This window comes from Zeugodacus cucurbitae, chromosome 5 (assembly GCF_028554725.1).
Source record: "Zeugodacus cucurbitae isolate PBARC_wt_2022May chromosome 5, idZeuCucr1.2, whole genome shotgun sequence".
Taxonomy (NCBI): Eukaryota; Metazoa; Arthropoda; class Insecta; order Diptera; family Tephritidae; genus Zeugodacus; species Zeugodacus cucurbitae.
Window position 1 is genome coordinate 13549012 of NC_071670.1, and position 18121 is coordinate 13567132.

General features: G+C 33.2%; 1 protein-coding gene across 1 annotated transcript in view; it reads left to right on the top strand.

Annotated features, from left to right (window-relative positions):
* Positions 1–17812, top strand: part of LOC105220075 (arrestin homolog) — a 118970-nt gene extending 101158 nt beyond the window's left edge. The window contains 6 exon segments of the mRNA XM_054231001.1: positions 2052–2316; positions 3439–3491; positions 16094–16349; positions 16351–16841; positions 17106–17265; positions 17435–17812. Of these exon segments, the coding sequence (XP_054086976.1) occupies positions 2052–2316; positions 3439–3491; positions 16094–16349; positions 16351–16661 (885 nt within the window). The 3' untranslated portion in view covers positions 16662–16841; positions 17106–17265; positions 17435–17812.
* Positions 17813–18121: the final 309 nt, after the last annotated feature.

Genomic DNA, 18121 nt, shown 5'->3' on the forward strand with positions numbered 1-18121 from the left:
TTAGTGTTGGCAACGGTAAAATCATTTGCATATAAAATACTTTTATTCAATTTACTTTTATTTCAATTTAAATTCAATTTATAAAATAAAATAACTGAATTATTTATTTGTAATACCTAATCACTAATATACGTATTTTAAATTGTTTTTATAAACGAATTCAGAACTTGAAGCGTGACAGCTGACAAGTGACGACCAAACATCTTTATGTTTTTGTTTTTTTTATATAAACTGTTGTTTCTTAATTACTTATACAGCTGTTTTTCATTAAATAGCAATAAATACGAACTTTGACGCGTGACAGCTGACAAGTGACAGCCCAAAAAATTTGATTTTTTTTAGGATTGTTTATTTTTTTCAATAACTGTACTTTTTCATGCTGTTTATTGGTCTTTGAAATCATACATATTTTGAATTTGGTAAGTGACAGCTGACACGTGACAGACCAGAAACAACTACAATTTTATTTTTTAATTAAAAATGCTGCTAAGAAACTACTTTTACGGCTTGATTTTTGCTTTCTCAATCAAAGTTGGAAATGAAACTTCATAGCTAAGAACTCGGTGAATCGAGTCCATGACAAGGTGTTCGGTCAAAGTTTTTTGTTGTACGATGCTCTAGTATGAGCTTTGTTAATTCATTCTGTTCAGCTCAAAGGACACAGCGGCTGTAACCCCACCATGATTGAAAATAATCTGCAGAATTCATGAGGATAACTATGTAAAACAAATGGACCTTAAGCCACAGTGCATAGATTGTTGTTTTCTTTAATCAAATTGTGCTAGTCCTCCAGCGAGGTATTCAAAATTATTATTTTCGAGAATTTTTTGGAAATTGTTTGGCATTCACTGTATGCATAAAATCTACAATCGAAATTAAATAACGTCTGGAAGAATGACGATTTTGTGTAACTAGCGCAGGTTTGCTGTAATTTTTGGAGATGAAACTAATACAGCAGATACTTCTTCGAAGTGCGACAAATATGAGAACGAATTCCCCACTTTAGGCTTAATCTCATCAATGAAAGGTTCCTTGAGTATCCATGAGAGCTGGACCTTGTTGAACTCGATTAAGGGATCTCAGGATTCGCAGTACTCATTGTTAAGGTTCATATCATAATATGATGAGTGGTACTTAAGAAAAATCCTTGGTAACTGTTTCAAAAACCATATTATAGAAAGAGGGATTATAAATGAAGTGACGTTTTACTTTTGCTTCTCTGTATAACATTTATGGTTTGATTTTTTTTTGCCTCACATTAACTCACTTCTATTGAGGACACCCTGCAGCAAACTTAAAAATCTAGCCTCTATCGGCAAAAGCGGTACAACGGAGCTTTACAGCGTTTACCATAAACAATATAATGAATAGACTAGCCTGTTAAAACTGTATTCATAGTAGCAAGCTGCATCCAACTTAACCTCACTTATTTAAATTTGTTTGTAAATGAAAAAGCATTTTATATTTTTGAAAGGAAATATAGGTTATGTGTAGATGAAGTGGCGCTTATCGGTTTGATTTTTTTTCTCAATAAACTCAACATTGCTGGGTCACCCTGTATATTTTAAAATCTAGCCTCTAAATCTCTTAGCAAGGGCAGCAGCAACAAGTAAGTACACTTGTAAGCGTAATAAAAAAGAGAGCACAAGCATCAACACATAAAGCAAATAATGAAGATAGAGCCCAGAGCGGTTGAGAGGCTAACAAAAGTGCCAATCGCAGTTGAACTGAGCCAATATTTGCCGACATAAGAATGAGAGCCAATAAAAAATCAAAAGTAAACCAACATAGTACTAAGTCAACTTTCATGTATTTATCTGTTGTCAGCAAATACCAAATATCACTGGAAAAGGAGAGCGGACCGTGGACTCTCGACAGTATGTCGTATAGATAGAGGCGGGAGTGTAAAGAGTTTAGGATGTATACAAATTGAAAAATGAGAACTAATAAACAAATAAACGATCAGTGAGGCATACTTATACTTAGCAACTAATCGATTTTCCTTTTTCTACACAACACTTCATGGCTGCAAAAACAAAATAATAAAATGAAATCTCACAAATCCAATCGACAACAATCACTCGCTCACAATACGACTGCCTGCTATTGCCGGCGGCATCGGGGCTGTCAGCGTTGGCGGCATTAGTGGCGCACCACACATTGTCTCGCCTGGTGGCGGCGGAGGCTGTACGGTCGGCGGTGGATCACAGGGTGCGGTGGACAAGCCATTTCTTTTGCAGGACGGACGTGTCGGCTTGCGGGCTAGCCTCGATAAGGCTTGGTATACACACGGTGAGGACGGTGCGCAAAGTGCGGGTGAGTACTAAAGCCAATAGCAATGTGTAATTAATTTGAATGGAAACTTTCAGCTAATTTTTGCCGTCAGCAGTTATTGCGTTTTTGTTGTTAGAGGCTTCAGTTGTGGAAGTTAATCAGGAAAGCGCTAATGGGGACAGTCATTGGTTGAAACTTCATTGCTAATATATATAGTCGAAGGGAGTGCTTGGTGGCATAGCACATTGAAAGATTTTGACAGAAATGCCTCACTTCATACATTGAGCAAGGTTTCAAATTTTTGTACGAAATTGTTATAAAATATTAATTTTAAATTATTGGAAATGACAATCTGCTACTATTTATCTCAACTAATACTATTTTCTACTAGTGCTTTGGTGTGATGCAGTAAGCTACTTAATTTCCCTTTAAATTAGCAAATCTCTGCACACTACACCTTAATAGATACATTTTTGAATAAAAAATTCTTGCTAAATTATGCTTTCAATATGTATGGATGTGCACACCGGCAAGTTAATGCATTTATTCAAGGCAAAAAATTGAAATTTGTGTACAAGAAATTGCAAGCACTTATACATTTAAGAGCGCTTCATTTCCATAAAACGACCGCCTCACTATCTACAATTGACTTCCAGACAGCAGTCAACTGGCGCAATTCATCAGCTTGTCAGCAAAGAGATATTACTAGACGGTGTCTTTGAGTGCATACATTCCTGGGGAATGCTTTATATCTGCATAATGGATCAACTAGTACATATGCATATGTGCTAGAACATAACTAACTGTCAGTTATATATGAATATTGCATAAAAAGCGCACTTCGCAATTATTCCGCAACGCTGTTCGACGTTTGACATTCCACAGTATGGCACTAACAATGCCAATAAATGTTAAGCAGTACAAAAAAGTTAAATGTGTAAATTCAAAATGCCAACAATATTTGTGCTGATAAAGCGCTAGCACGTACAATTGTAGAAAAGGAGCAGCTGTTGTACGTGGCGTATGAGTGACATTGATTCGCAAAAGTGAAAATTACATTGTATGTATGTATATATGTGAGTGTGCATGTCTACGGTGGTGGAAGCTTTGTAGTAATTGCTACAATTGCAGCAATCCTATAATATGTCGTGGTGTGCCTTGTAGTCAGCATTGATTTCATATTGAATGTTGCGTATATGCCCGGTGATGTGCGCAGTGTAAGTCCATGTTGTCCATGTGAATTATTTATAGAGGGTGTTAGTATATGTACACAATTACTCCATTAAACTCAGACTCACCTTAGCCGTAGTTAACTACGATTTTTTACCTAATGGTTGATTTATGCTTTCTAAAGAGTTAAATGTATGATTTTATTTTATACACACTTCAGGTACTGAGGATGTGATTGTGATGTGATGATGTCATGTGATCTCTAATAAGATATTAGGGACGTTTTTTGTTCACTTTATAAATATTTGAGCCACTAGATTGATGTTCAATACTCAAAGGGACTTCTTATAAATCCTTCATAACCCTTTATTATTTATTGTTTATGAACTAAATTTTTTATTGTTCTCTCTCTAGCAATTGCAGTTTTGTTCTATATCTCTAACAAACTTTTATGCTCTAAAAGCTATTTTCTTAATTTTCATAAACTTCTTTTTCTACTTGTATGATTTAGGAACAACCAAAACATGGGTTTCTAAGGCAAACCTATTATCATATACTCAATTTGAAAGTTTGTTGAAATATTTTCGATTCTTTGATGTAGAAGTTGCATAAAGTCTTTCTTTACTGAATTATTATGACACAAAGCGAAATGTGATTCACATACTGACACACTTGTCAAATACAGTACATGAAAAACGTTGCAAAAATTATACTTAACGGGCATATGTTTGGAAATAATCTAAACGAATCGCATTGGTACATAACGGAGAGCTCATATTTTGCTGTATTTTATAATTTGAGTTATATGTTAACTTTTTACTGTTTTTTAATGGTTATGCAACTTTTCGAAGACTAAAATTGAACCCACAAGGGTAAGAATATCTCATCTTAGAAGCAAAAGAACTCCTTACGATCTTCTAGCCTGAACGATCTACTTATATTTTATGCGGACGAAATACAATGGGCATTATGCCAGTCCTTCAAGTCGCAGGGGTTCTCGAATATGCCTATTATTAGCATACATACAACTCTTAATAGTTTTCGAATGGTGAGAAAAAGAGAACATTCAAAAAGGAATAATTGAGTTTGGATTAAGTTTTATAACCTTATAACATGACTTTCATACAATTCGCATTCACTATATTGTGCTCAATTCATTTTCGCTTAATTCATTTCAATTCCATTTCGTTCCGTTTCATTTTCATTTTGTTCCGGTCCATTCCATTTCCTTTCGATTCCTTTCATTTGATATGTTTATATTTCATTGTTTTACATATTAGTTTTTATCCATTTCGTTCCGTTCCGTTTCCATTTTTTCCGGTCCATTCCATTAAGTTTCGTTTCTTTTGATATGTTTATATTTCATTGTTTTACATACTAGTTTTTATATTTTTAACTTTTTTATTAAGACTGATAGTGTATATACACATACTCACACATGCATACATATATCGATACTTGATACTTTTCGTATACAAAAGTTTGGTTTTATTTCTGTTTGCACACTTTGTTAACCACTTATCGATTGCGATTTAACCACTACAATAATCGACATTTGTCAGCAGTAACAATGGTATTTAATGGTTAGACAGTATACAAAACATACACCCACATATTTAAGTGAACTAGAATCCCCATACATGCACATAATCATGTTAGCAGAAATAATTCTACACTTTCATTAAGGAAATCGCTCATAAGTGCCGCTTTTGTGAGTGTTTGCTTATCAAGAGCAAGCATTAGCTGTGTATTGCTTGTATTGGTAGAAGAACACCATCAACTAAGTTTGTGTGTGTGTGCGTGTATTATATTGAGAGCCAATGGGTACAACCATAGCAAATATACAGACATAAAGCAAATATATAGTCATATAATTGCATTACGAGCTTTCAAGCGACCGAATGGCAAGTTGATTTGATCGCCAAAGCGTCAAGGCATAACCATGGAGTTTCTCATGAACGTAGCAGTAGCAGAAATGCAACTAAGAAAGTGTAACCGCTTACTCATTGTACATATTCAAACACACAAACAAACATAAATTTTTACATATTCTCACACACACATACGCAAGTGTATATACCCACCTGACAACCCAGCGTTAAGCACATTATTGGCTATTTTGCGTGTAAACACAATAAAAGCGTTGAGTAAAATTGAAAATCAATATATTTATACTCACTTACCTGTGTACAATGTATGTATACACACAGGTATGAATAGTTAATGTTCTTGAGTTTTGCATTGAAGGACTCACAACAACACTTGAGTAGCGACATAAATATCGCCAAGTAACAAGACACTTTTGTGGCTGCTTAGCGCTTAGTTGAGTGAGCGCTAGCTAAGTTTACTTAAGTTTCATGAAGTTTTGTAGAGAGGCAAACTTTGAAATATCTCACTATAGGAACTTAGATCCGCATAGATGCCATATAGTTAACTGCTTGCTTTCCTAAATAAACTTTCGCTGGCTTTGTAAGTTTACACAAACAGCATTAGCGGGTTTCTTATAACTAGTGTTGAAAATAATTGCTTGGCAATATTTTGCTTCACCAATTAATGGAGTAAAATGTGGTGCACCATGGCGTATGAGTAACGTGCATATTAATGAGGTTAATGCTACATATAGATACATAGGTGTTTGTAGCAACAATGGCAAAAAACAGTATGGAATGTATCTGTGAAAATAGGGCATATAAAGAATAGTGAACAAACGGTATGGAATGGAACGGAATATATTGAAATGAAAAAAAAAAAATTAATGGGAATGAAACATATCGATATGTTATAATATTAAAAAAAGTGTGGACTGCAATAAAAATTTTAAATAATTTCAATTTGCATTAAAATGACTTCTACTCATTAAAGTCAAACAAATTTTAATTTCGAATACTTAGTCACATATTATGTGCGGTAAGTAAAGGGTTAGTTGTCCCACATAATGTAATAATTTGTTTATTTTTTTGATACTTTAAGATTTTTATCCACACATTTTAGCTTTATAACAACTTTGTTGATGCACTGAACGCACAATTCACTTGTTCTAGTGCAACTAGTTCACTTTAAATCACTTTTTCACTAGTGAAATTTAGTAGGAGTTTCATGCTGGTTTTTCATGCAAAATTATTGCTGCAGTAATGATTTTTTGTTGAAATTTCTGAGTTTATTTGCTTTCAATGTCGCTAAAATTCTCTAAAATAATCAAAATAAAAGCATAAATACACTCACAACACATGTAAATATAATCAACAATTGTATTGATGTTCAGTTCTCTTTTACTATTTTAATACCTATATCGCTGTATTTAGTTAACATGGAACGCATTTGGACTAGCTTAAAAAGATAGTATATTCACTACAATCTGCTTCATTTTTTAAGTTCCATTAAATAAAAGTACATTTTACTGCACGCACCTTCATATACAGCACCTGCTTGGAAGGAAAAGAGCGTAAGCATGAATGGAATCCTTTAATTTTCCCAAGACTTATCAATTTCATTTGATTTATCTATATTCAAGTTTACCACTTCGCTTGATTAAAAGCCATAACAATTTATTTACGTTAGACAACAGCAATCGAACAGACCTTACGAAATTGTCAGTGTTGCCACATTATATTGTTACTTGGCCACATTTAACTTATATGACTTTAATTTCAATTTATTGAATCGGCTTAAAATATATACAGAAATACACACTTAATCACATATACATACATATACATACATACGCAAACATATTCACGCATTCCTTCGAAGATGTCAAACTACTTGCGAAGTCCTCACCACCATACCACATCGATTTGCTTGTATTGAACAAATGTTACGTATACGCCACAGCTGGCATGACACACTCGCAGCAGAGCACTCGCTCTGACAGTGTGACTTCAGTAAAATTTAATGGTGCGTAAAACTTGAGATGTTATACTATTGTGACAGTCAATTGTTGTAGTTGGCATTGTGTTGCTGGCTATTTTTGTTGTAATTGTTGCTGAAGACAGGTGAAGTGCTCGTAAATGCTGTGGAAAAGGAATCAAAAAGTGAATTCTAGGGTATATATTTAAAATTCTTTATGGCATTAATCGCTGTTATGTGCATATTTTTATATTTAAAGGAAATTTTTAAAAATGTATAATTCTTCAAAATGACTTCTTGATAAAGGAATGTGTTGCTGAGTGCTTAATACTCCGTCCAGTCTAACTATTTTCATATAAAATCATCATTTTATACAAAAAGCGATACAGAACCAAAGTAATTTCTTTAAAATAAACCCTTGACTGACATACAGCATTAATCCAATGTTGAACTTACAGTTGTGAAAAATGATTTTTGACTTCTTATAAAAATTGTATGAAAATTTGTGTTCTCCGTAATTTTTTGGGAAATATTTGAATGAAAATTACCGAAGCTCTTCTCACATTTGCTATGTTAAAGCTGCTAAAAGTTTCACAACCACTCTCGTCGCTATTAAAAATCCAGAAATTTATTAAAATTCCCAACTGCGCTAAGGAAAGAGAGCTGCTGCGACACAAAATTTATTTCTGCAGCAAGTGAGGTTGTAAAAAAAGTGAGGTTTACGCGTTTGACTTAGCACTAAAATGCGAATATTTTTTATTAACATTTTAATGCCGCAGCCACACTTTCGCACGCACTCACTCACTTATATTCTTTCTTTCACTTTCACTAAATTTTTTGTTACTAAAATCTCACATCCTCTCTTTAGCTCACGCCCTCACTCTCGAACTTCTTTTTCGCCACGTATGCTGATACAAAGAATTCAAAAATTCTTAGAATTTTCTAAGCAACATGTGATATTTAAAAGTTTGGCACAACAGGCGACATAAAGTATGTCACAGTTTATATTATATTACTTTAAAAACGGAGATAATATAAAGTAAATTTGTGTGACAACTTGTAGGTTAAACATTGTTGAAGCATCTTTAAGTCCTGCTTTAATTATATAATATATAAATTTTGTCATAAATTAATATTTCCATAAATATTTATTCCTAATTGCTTTCAAATCTTTCAATTTTTTCAAATGAGCCTGTAAGTATAGCTCATACAAAACAGCTGACAAGACAAACTGTTGCAACAAAATAGTTTTAATTATTAATTTTGCATTTAGAAACCTTTGAAAGAATCTTATGCATGTTTTTTTTGCCTCAACTTATTTACCAACTTATTTATTTTTGCATCATCTGTGGCTTAAAATTGATTTTAATGACTTTAAATTATATAGTTTACTTTATATATGCTATGTAAGACACTTATCGTCTTTATATTGTTTGCAAATAGTTCATTTATAGTTAAAGATTCTAGTACAATACCACTGAACTGAACTTCATTGCATGAATTAAAATCCATATCAGCCTAAATGTATACCTCAAAAATTAGTTGATTTTACTTTAAATTAATAGCCTTTTCGCACAGGATCAATTAACCGGCTTTTGCTTGATTTAATCAAGCTGATTTAGATCGATTTATCAAACAAAATAAAAATCTAATTATTTATGTTAATCGTTAAAGAATTTTAATCGAGTTGAAAATAAAATGCAACTCTAGGACAAAGAACTTATTTGTAATTACATATACATACGTTCTCTGTCTGCTAGTTTTTGTTCACACTGCAATTTTGACTATCTTTTTTTTTGATAAAATAGCAGTAATACTACTCGACGGCAGATGTCGCTGCTGGAAATAATTGTGGTGGTTATCGAGAAAATAGCAATCAGCTGTTGAAACTTAGCAATTTCTTATGAAAAGCAAAACAGAAATGTGAGAAACAGCTTATTGTTTATAGAATAGCCGGCAGTGCGAAGTGCAAAAAGTGGTTCTCAATTAAAATTTTAATTGATCAATTAATTGGACTGTGCGAAAAGGCTATAACAAGTTCCTACCAGCAGAGCATGTTGTCTTAAAAAATCCTAGAATTTGCAATTTTTAAACACACATTATCAGTAAATTTTATATTTTATGGTCTTAGCGCCTGAAAATATGTCTGTATAAGAATTATACAAAAGTACAATCATAGGCATTTCAAACACCTTTGTTTCTGTTTTACACACTTTTAATACGTTTTTTAATTTTATAAACAATGCATTAATGTCAAAATATATTTCAATATTTACAAATTTTCAATTTTTACATTAAATTTCAAAATTTTTTGCATACTTTTAAGAGTGCTAACATAATTATGCTTCCATATTTTAATCACATATATAGAAGTTGGAAATGATGCTGCTAGCAATATATAAATTCATATTGTTGGCATCCATGCTCTTTCATTATTTAGAAGTTTCCGTTGTTTGATTTATTATGTGTGTCATTAAGAGTCAGTTCTACTATACTTAATTTTGCGTAGTGTGCAGAGGAGTGCACTCATAACACATTACATTTCACAACAAAAACAGAAGGTAATTAAAGAACGCAATAATTCAGCGCCTCTCAAAGATTTTTGTTGCATACCTTTAGGGTTGCAAAAATAATATCAGAATATGCAATTTGTACGGCATTCTATGAAATATTATTATCTTCTACCACCATTTATTAAAATAATTACGCCCATAAGTAGGCATATCCGCGTAGTATGAAACACATAATTATATCAAAGCATGCTAACGCAAAAACGCACAAATCACTCCTGCGTGATGTGTAGAACCATAAGGATAACTATATCTAACCGCCCAAACATATGCTAAACCAATATTTCGTCTTAGAAGTTTTAATTAAATTCACGCACTTCCTTTTGGTCCGTTTACCTAGTACTCAAGCAAATGTTCGAGCTGTAGCGCCTCATCATATGCTATAAACTGCGTGAATGTTGGATTCCTTGAGTATCACGCAATGTAATTTAAAAGAACTTTCACAACGTTTGCAAACACTTTAAATAAAACGGATTTCATTCAACATTACGGTGTGAGTTGAGTTTATTAGATAGACAATGCGTGTCAGCAGAAAGTTTGCTGAAACATAAAATACAGTCTCACTCCCAATCTACGCATACGCCATTTTGGAAAACCTTAAACGCACTGAGTGGCGTTGGAAAACTTCATTTATTTGAAAGTAGTGGGTGGCATTGCAAAGTTGGTAGCTAGCAAGAAAATTAAATGGTATAAATCCACTGGATGCTTTCTATCTATATAAGATCTCTATAAATAGAAACATTTTTGGAATTAATGAGCAGTTTCCTATGTGTTGATTTCATTGAAGTTAAATGCTTCCTCTGGCTTCTTTGCCTTGTAATCTCAAACGTTTTATAAATACACCGAAACTGATTGGAATGTATATTTCACTGGCAAATTAAATGCTGGCTTTTCGGCACTAGTTCGCAAATCCATTTATTTTTTGCATGGAATATATTAGTGTGGAAATCTTTAATAAGAATTACAATTTCCAATCCGAAGTACTACTAGACTTCAAATATATTTAATATTAATTCCACCGTAAAAGTATGTTACTTTATATAGCTTAGATGATTAAGAAACAAATTAAGCATTTTTATCGAAAACAAATTATACATATATTTGAATAAAAAATATATAACCATACAGTAGAAGAAAAACGTTTTCAGAGCATTACTTCACTGTTATGGAGGAAAGTGACTAACTTAGCCTAGCTGTAGACTATGTATTTTAAAATCTCAAAATGCTAGGTTCGAGAAAAAAAGTTCGACATTAATAAATTGCAACCTTAGTAAAAAAATATTACATTAGATCACGAAAAAATAGTATTCAATCATATTACCAAAATACAGGCTTCGGCAACGCAATAAGCGCCTTAGCGGCGAGCAGCTGAATGATGAGCTGCTTACGATTAAACCATATAAATGCTTTTGAAATGGCCACACAATGAGCGGTCTGTGAGCGACATTTTTGAGAGGCAGAGCGGCGCTGCTCGGAAATAAACTCCTTTAAGGGGTTATATACAGTTAGACGGCCGAAAAAAAGTGAATTTTCCAGAATTTTTTCTGAGAAAACTTTTTAATTTATTGATCCAAAAATGTATACACATATTATGGTATCTTTTAACTGTATTTTAAGACTAAGTACTAGTAAAAATATTTATTTGAAAAAGAGCTACAGCTGATCTCCAGGAGCTCCTCTCAAAAAAGACGTTTTGCGGTGACCACTATATCTCGGAACTGGATCATCCAAAATTAAAAAACCAAACAGACTTCGTTAAAATAATGTTAAATCTAGTAATTAATCGAAGGAATAAACAAAATAAAATTTTTTGTCAAAATGGCGGTTTCTCAAAAAAAAATCGATTCTTCGCCGAAATTTCGACCTTAAATTGTTTATAAAAAAAAAAAAATATTTATCGGAGAGAAAAAATCTTCGATTAATTACTAAAAAATATATTTAAGAAGGTCGTGTTAAAATTTGAGACTAATCGGTCTAGCCGTTTTCGAGTAATGTTGGTCACCGACTTTGAAAACACCATTTTGAGAAAAACGCTTTTAAAGTTTGGACCTTGTACTTCCAAGTACTCTGAAACGCCTTTTCAAATTTTTCATTTGCTTGTAACTTTGAAAATATTCACCGGAACGATATGAAATTTTCTGTGTGTATTCTTAAATATATGTACATTAAGAAAATGAATTTAAAAAAATTGATTTTTTGAAAATTCTAACTGTATATAAGCCCTTAATAATGAACCGTTTAAAAATTTAAATGCATTTATTTATGCATATGCATAAGTAATCAAATTTCACATTCTAACAAACTTAAGAATCATTTTGAGCTTTAGGAATGCCGAATGTTTTTTTAATATATAACATTTGTTGGCGGGTAATTTTCTTCACTTTTTGGCTTTCACACACTTTACATTTCATATTTCAGCTTATTGAAGTGTACCTGCTAAGTTAGTTCTTAGGCAATGCAATGGTTCACAGAAAAAAACAATTAAAAAGCATAATTTCTTAGAATGTCTTTCGGTTAAATATGTTTACAATTTTTTTTTTTTTGTATAAACTTTTTAGAAAATACTTTATATTGCTCTACCATCATTAATGCCCGGTTTCACAGTCAGTGCTTAGGTAGTGCTTAAGATAAAACAGAAATATTGCGTTTTACAGTTCATACTTAAGTTCTGCTTAAGTACTGAAAATGGGAGACTTAAGCAGTGCTTAAGTAACAGCTGATTTTTCAATGACGGTTATATGCTTTCCTGCGAGTTGCAATAGGTGCCCCCACTCGCTTGCGGTGAAATTCGGTGTCCTTTTATTGTTTCCATCCATTTTCCAGATTCTACATTTATTCATCGCAAAGTTATTTTTCATCAACAATAATTTCAATTTGTCAGATGGTATTTGTAAACAAATCTTTTTCATTGTGCTGCCATATATCATAATAGAATTTTAAAGAAAATAAGCATCGACTGTGAAACGCAAATGACTACTCAGTCAACAACAATGCTTAGCTATGATTTTATTTGGGCACAACTTAAGTACGAACTGTGAAACCGGGCATAAGCGTATTAATGAAATTATAACAGACTCTATCACAAACTTTTAATTTCTTTGTTATATTAAAAAATATTTTTTTTATTATAGCAGTTTTTTGTTCCACTAATTACGCCATATAATATATGAGTTTTCCACCTTCCAAACTTGTTGTACTTCGAAAATATTCTTGTTGCCATTATTGCATAGTTTTCCACACTCTTTCCGCCACTTGAAAGTGCTCCAATGTAGTTTCTGTGTGCCCAAAGTATGCGAAAACTTGGTGAGGGCAAGTGCTCTTATTGTTACAACTTTCTTCGCTAAATTTGATGTTGTTTTTGCTTCTTTAAAATTTTACTGCTTTCGGGCATTGTGATGTTTGACAACGAGCGAAGATAGGAAGTTGGGAAAATAAATAAAAAAGAAGGAAAGACGAATGGAAATTTAAGGAAATATAATAAATGTAAATAAGGAAAATAATTCAGTTTGCCAAATATGGTTCCAGATCTCTTGAAAATAAAATTAAAAATGGACAAAAAATATGTGTGAATAAATATGTTTAAACTAATTGTTATAAGATTTTCACAAGTTCTTATATATAGTGAATTTCTTAACATTTGTAAACTTAACTTAATTTTTATTAATTGTTAATTCTAATCCAAAATCAACAATTGTATAAAATATACTAGAGTATATTTTTGCAATCCATTTCGCAAAATTTTACTTAATTATTTGTATACAGGTGGCAACCCAATATTCCAAAAATATTTTTAATCATAAAATCATAATCAAAATTAATAATATTTTATAAATTAAGATTATTTTCATATATATTTTTTTATTCAAATCCCTATATTGAAATATAATTTTAAGTTGGCAACATCCTTAGTGCACATGCTTTCATAATTGACTCTCTAATAATTTCATTAAACCCATACGGATATTGAAACCATATGTGGCATAACTTCCGACGCCACAAACATTTCTTTATTATTCGTAATGGAAATTATTGTTTCTCGTTTTCATTTCTCATTTGTATTTTGATGTTTGCCGAAGGCACATAGCAAAACAAGGATATAACAAAATAATGATTTCCAATTCATTGAACGAAACCAAGAAATGAATATTAGCAATAAAATACATGTCAGGCAGTAAGTGCTTGAGTATGTGTATTCGTGTGTTGGCACGAACATGAAAAACAACAAAAGTATGAGTAGAGCAAGCAAAGATATGTGTATATTTGCTAATAATTTCCTAATATATTCACTCAATAATTTTTAGGATTCCGTGGATAGATTGTCTAAGGAAAGTTCTTAAAAAGGTAAAAGAAATATCTAAGCTGATCTCTTAGTGGACATTTAGACTAGAAAGCTTTTACATTAAGCTTGACGCTTTTTTGAATTTATACAGTTGTTTACTGGATACCTCATGACAGATGGATTTCGAAGCAGTATCCGCTGGTGGAAGCCGAGGAAGAGGGAGACCTCCACTCCGATGGAAGGACCAGGTGGAGAAGGACCTGTCTTCACTTGGTATTACCAATTGGCGCCAAACTGCCTGAAGGAGAGATGCGTGGCGCGCTGTTCTGGACTCGGTTATAACCGCGTAAGCGGTGTCTACGCCAATCAAGAAGAAGAACCTTTAAGTAATAGAAATTTAGTGCTGAGATATGAAAACATAATGCCATTTGAACATTTCTTCTACATAGTATATAGAGTATCATATAGTATATGACATCTCGGCATTAATATTCGCCGGTTGAAGTCAAATACAATTACAACTTAGTCCCATCACCAGTTGTAATCAGACTTTTGTTATTCAATATTACATAAGCTCAGTAGGTATCCTTTGATAAGAAATCTTCTAAATCTTTAGGTTCGATCGCTCCTGGAACAAATTATTTTCTAAAATTTTGTATTTCAGCAAGATTTTGAACCCATGAAAGCTCATTTATATAAACAACTCTATGACCGCATAAAAGTTAGATGCTGTAAATTTCCTGCTGAGTCATTTGCCTTGGCACACGAGTATTTGTGTAATCGATTATTTATTGAATCATTCGGAATTCCGCAAAACTACGCGGGAAAACCGAAATTGAGCTTGTCGTTGATGTTTGTTGATTTGCAAATTCTTTTCTTTTCTCCCATCTCGCATTTATTTCCCTAACATGTCAAGCACACATACAGGCTTGCATTGAGCGTTGGCATATGTGGTGAGATTGCGGACCAGTGTGGTTTTCTACAGCATTTGTGTTGTTTTTGTGACCACGACCTTTTACATGACTGTTGTTCGAGTGACATTTAACGGCATGTTATGTCATTATGTGATTGAATATTTTTGTTGACTGGAATTTATTGTTGTTGGTTTTTATTTTTATTTATTGAAACTCGTCAGTATTGCTTTGAAAACACTTTATTTATTATCTGACTTATGCTTGCATTTGCGGCTTCGCTGCTATTATTGTTGGTCAATTTTGAGGTTGTGTATGTTGTCAAGAGACGATTGCATCATTTTGGTGTATTAATTAATGTTGTGTCATAGCAATATGAAACTTGTTCCAAATGAAATTGGATGTTATGTTTGTATTTTGAGGTTAGGTTTGTTGTCAGAACCCTCAGAATATATATTTTGATTAAATGTTGTTATTTCAGCACATGATTTTATCAAACAAATGGTTTCCTTTATAAAACAAGCATTCCAGCAACAAAATCACATGCTTAGATACAGAGTCTGAAACTTCACATACTACTTGAATGTATTCTACTACTTATCTTTCTTAACTATAACATCTGGCCAATAAGATCGAGTTCACATAAGCATAATCGGTATTTTTGGTTTATTAACACGAAGCGTCCAGCAAACTCGAATCCGTCTCTATAAGAACAATCCAATACTAAGATATTATCCATAATCCATATCTTATCCACCGATTCCATCAGCAGGAAACTGAACTTAAGCTTCTGGGTTTACAAAGTAGACTTAGCCAGAAATTTAGACTGTGGAACAGTAACTTATCTATTCAAGGTCTCCATAAATATCGGTAAATATCTGAAATGCTAGGTCATCAGAGAAAAGCTTTTCTCTAAGAACTTACAAATAAATTTAAATCGGTGTCATTTTTATAAAGCAATCCGTTCTCCTATTTTGAAATTTAAGCATTTTAAATTTAAACATTTTTCTCAACCACCAACTTCCATTTTCTTCCTTTTCCAGGTGTTCGCCATTCAACATATCGACGTCTGCATGCTCAACAATGGCAAATTCAAAAATATCGTCACCGACTCGGACACCAGCTCGCCCGTGGATCACATAGTAACTTCCGGTAGCACATTAAACAACACAATCACACTCAAGCCACAACGTAGTCAAACGAAAAATTGGATTGCGCTGGAAGACACGCTGCAGCACAACACTGAGGCCGTTGAGATCACAGACATCATTGCTGCCTCGGCGTCCTCATCCGCAGCCCCTTGATCACACCGAATCGGGGGCCGATGAGAACCGTCTGCCGATACCGGAGACAGCCATGCCAACTATTGTTCCAGCTGCCACTGGAAAGCGTAAGTTAGTGCGAAGCGAGACTTTAGCGAAAAATTTAGATGACGAAATCGAAGACCAAGTAGAGGCAGAAGTAAATAAAGATACTCATTGTACCGAGGAGAGTTTGACTAATGAAGGTGTGGACCTGGAACAAATGTATATGGTGCAAATATACTCACATGGAGCGGTGAGTACTGAGGAAGAAGCGTTGGTATGCCAGCAAGAGGAGACAGAAAAATAAGTGAAGGAAACTATACAATGGAAAAGCCAGAGGATGATATGAAGCCACAAGGTGAACTAGAAAATGATGATAAAGCTGCTGCTGTGGAGATGGAAAAGGTGAAGCCGATCGCGGTGAAGACTCCAAAAATCGTTGAGCAGCACCTTCGTCTCTCCTATGTGTGATGCGGGTTTTTGCGTGGTATGTTTCATAAGAAATGGCACTCTAAGTAAAGAAGTGGCTATTTAAAATAAAAATAGAGGGAAAGTTAGATTCTTTCGAAAGAACTAAGAATATTTCGGAGAAGAGTTTCCATAACAAAAATGCCTTAGGTAGTTTGATATTTAGCATGCTCCCGCGGTATTTTATAGAAAGCGCGCTTTCTGATATCTGCTACTTCAATAAATCTACTTTATATGTATGATAAGCCTTATATATAGTATTATATATATCCTTTTTTCGTAGGCGCCATGATTTTTAAATGAGCACCAATCTATCGATGAAGCTTAGTCGCCGAAAAAGAGCGCACATGCAGACTACAAAATGTATTACAGTATCTTTTGGCTATCCACAAGGCTGCTATTTCTTGTAGCTGAACCGCTGAGGGAGTCTTGGATATCGCCAGGTAACTATTGCATAAGCAAATTTTAAATACTTCAAATCCATTAACAATAAGTTTTGTAAAAAATGCCTTCTGATATTGAATTCAACTTGAAGTAATTCCTTAATCCAAATAACTTTAAAAAATTTTGTGAAATTAATTAACTAAATTTTTCGCTTTCTTTTTTTTTTAGTGGTGGCGCTTTGTGTAGCAGAGAGTTGAAAGTGCGGTGTATATGTGAATGTGGTTGCGCCTTTGCAGGAATGTTGCCCGGTTCTTGATACGTGAAAATGGCTTGACGGATGAAACTCGCCTTTATCAATAACACATGTGGGACATGTTTTCATACAGTTCGAAAAATCCTACAAATGAGTTAGGAACGTAATGCTTGAAGAGGGGCAATGGTTTAGAGTAATGGTAGTACTTTTAATTTATTTAATGTAATGTTAAAGTAATGAAGAAATTGTATTGCCTATTTATTGAAAAATGTGATAATTTATTACCGTTATTACGAATTGGAGATTGTAAATTGTTATTTTTAAATAAATAAAAATTTGAGCTAATTGATTAAATAAAGGCAAAAATTAAAAAAAAAACATAAATAAATCGTCAAAATGGTTTTGAATTCTTAGAAAGTGTTTAATGGCGAAAAAATAAGCAAATTAAGCCGATAAAGAGTATAGTTTTGTACATATTGGTCCGATATATCTTGCACGAACTTTAACCTGGCTACTCTACAAATATTTATACTACACCACTGAGTTTGGTAGACAAATTGGGAACGTCGCAGCGATTCGCGAAAATCTGACAATAAAACGAACATCTGACAATTTCGAACGAAATATGAGCAATCACTACAGTAATATCCATTGGAGTCAGA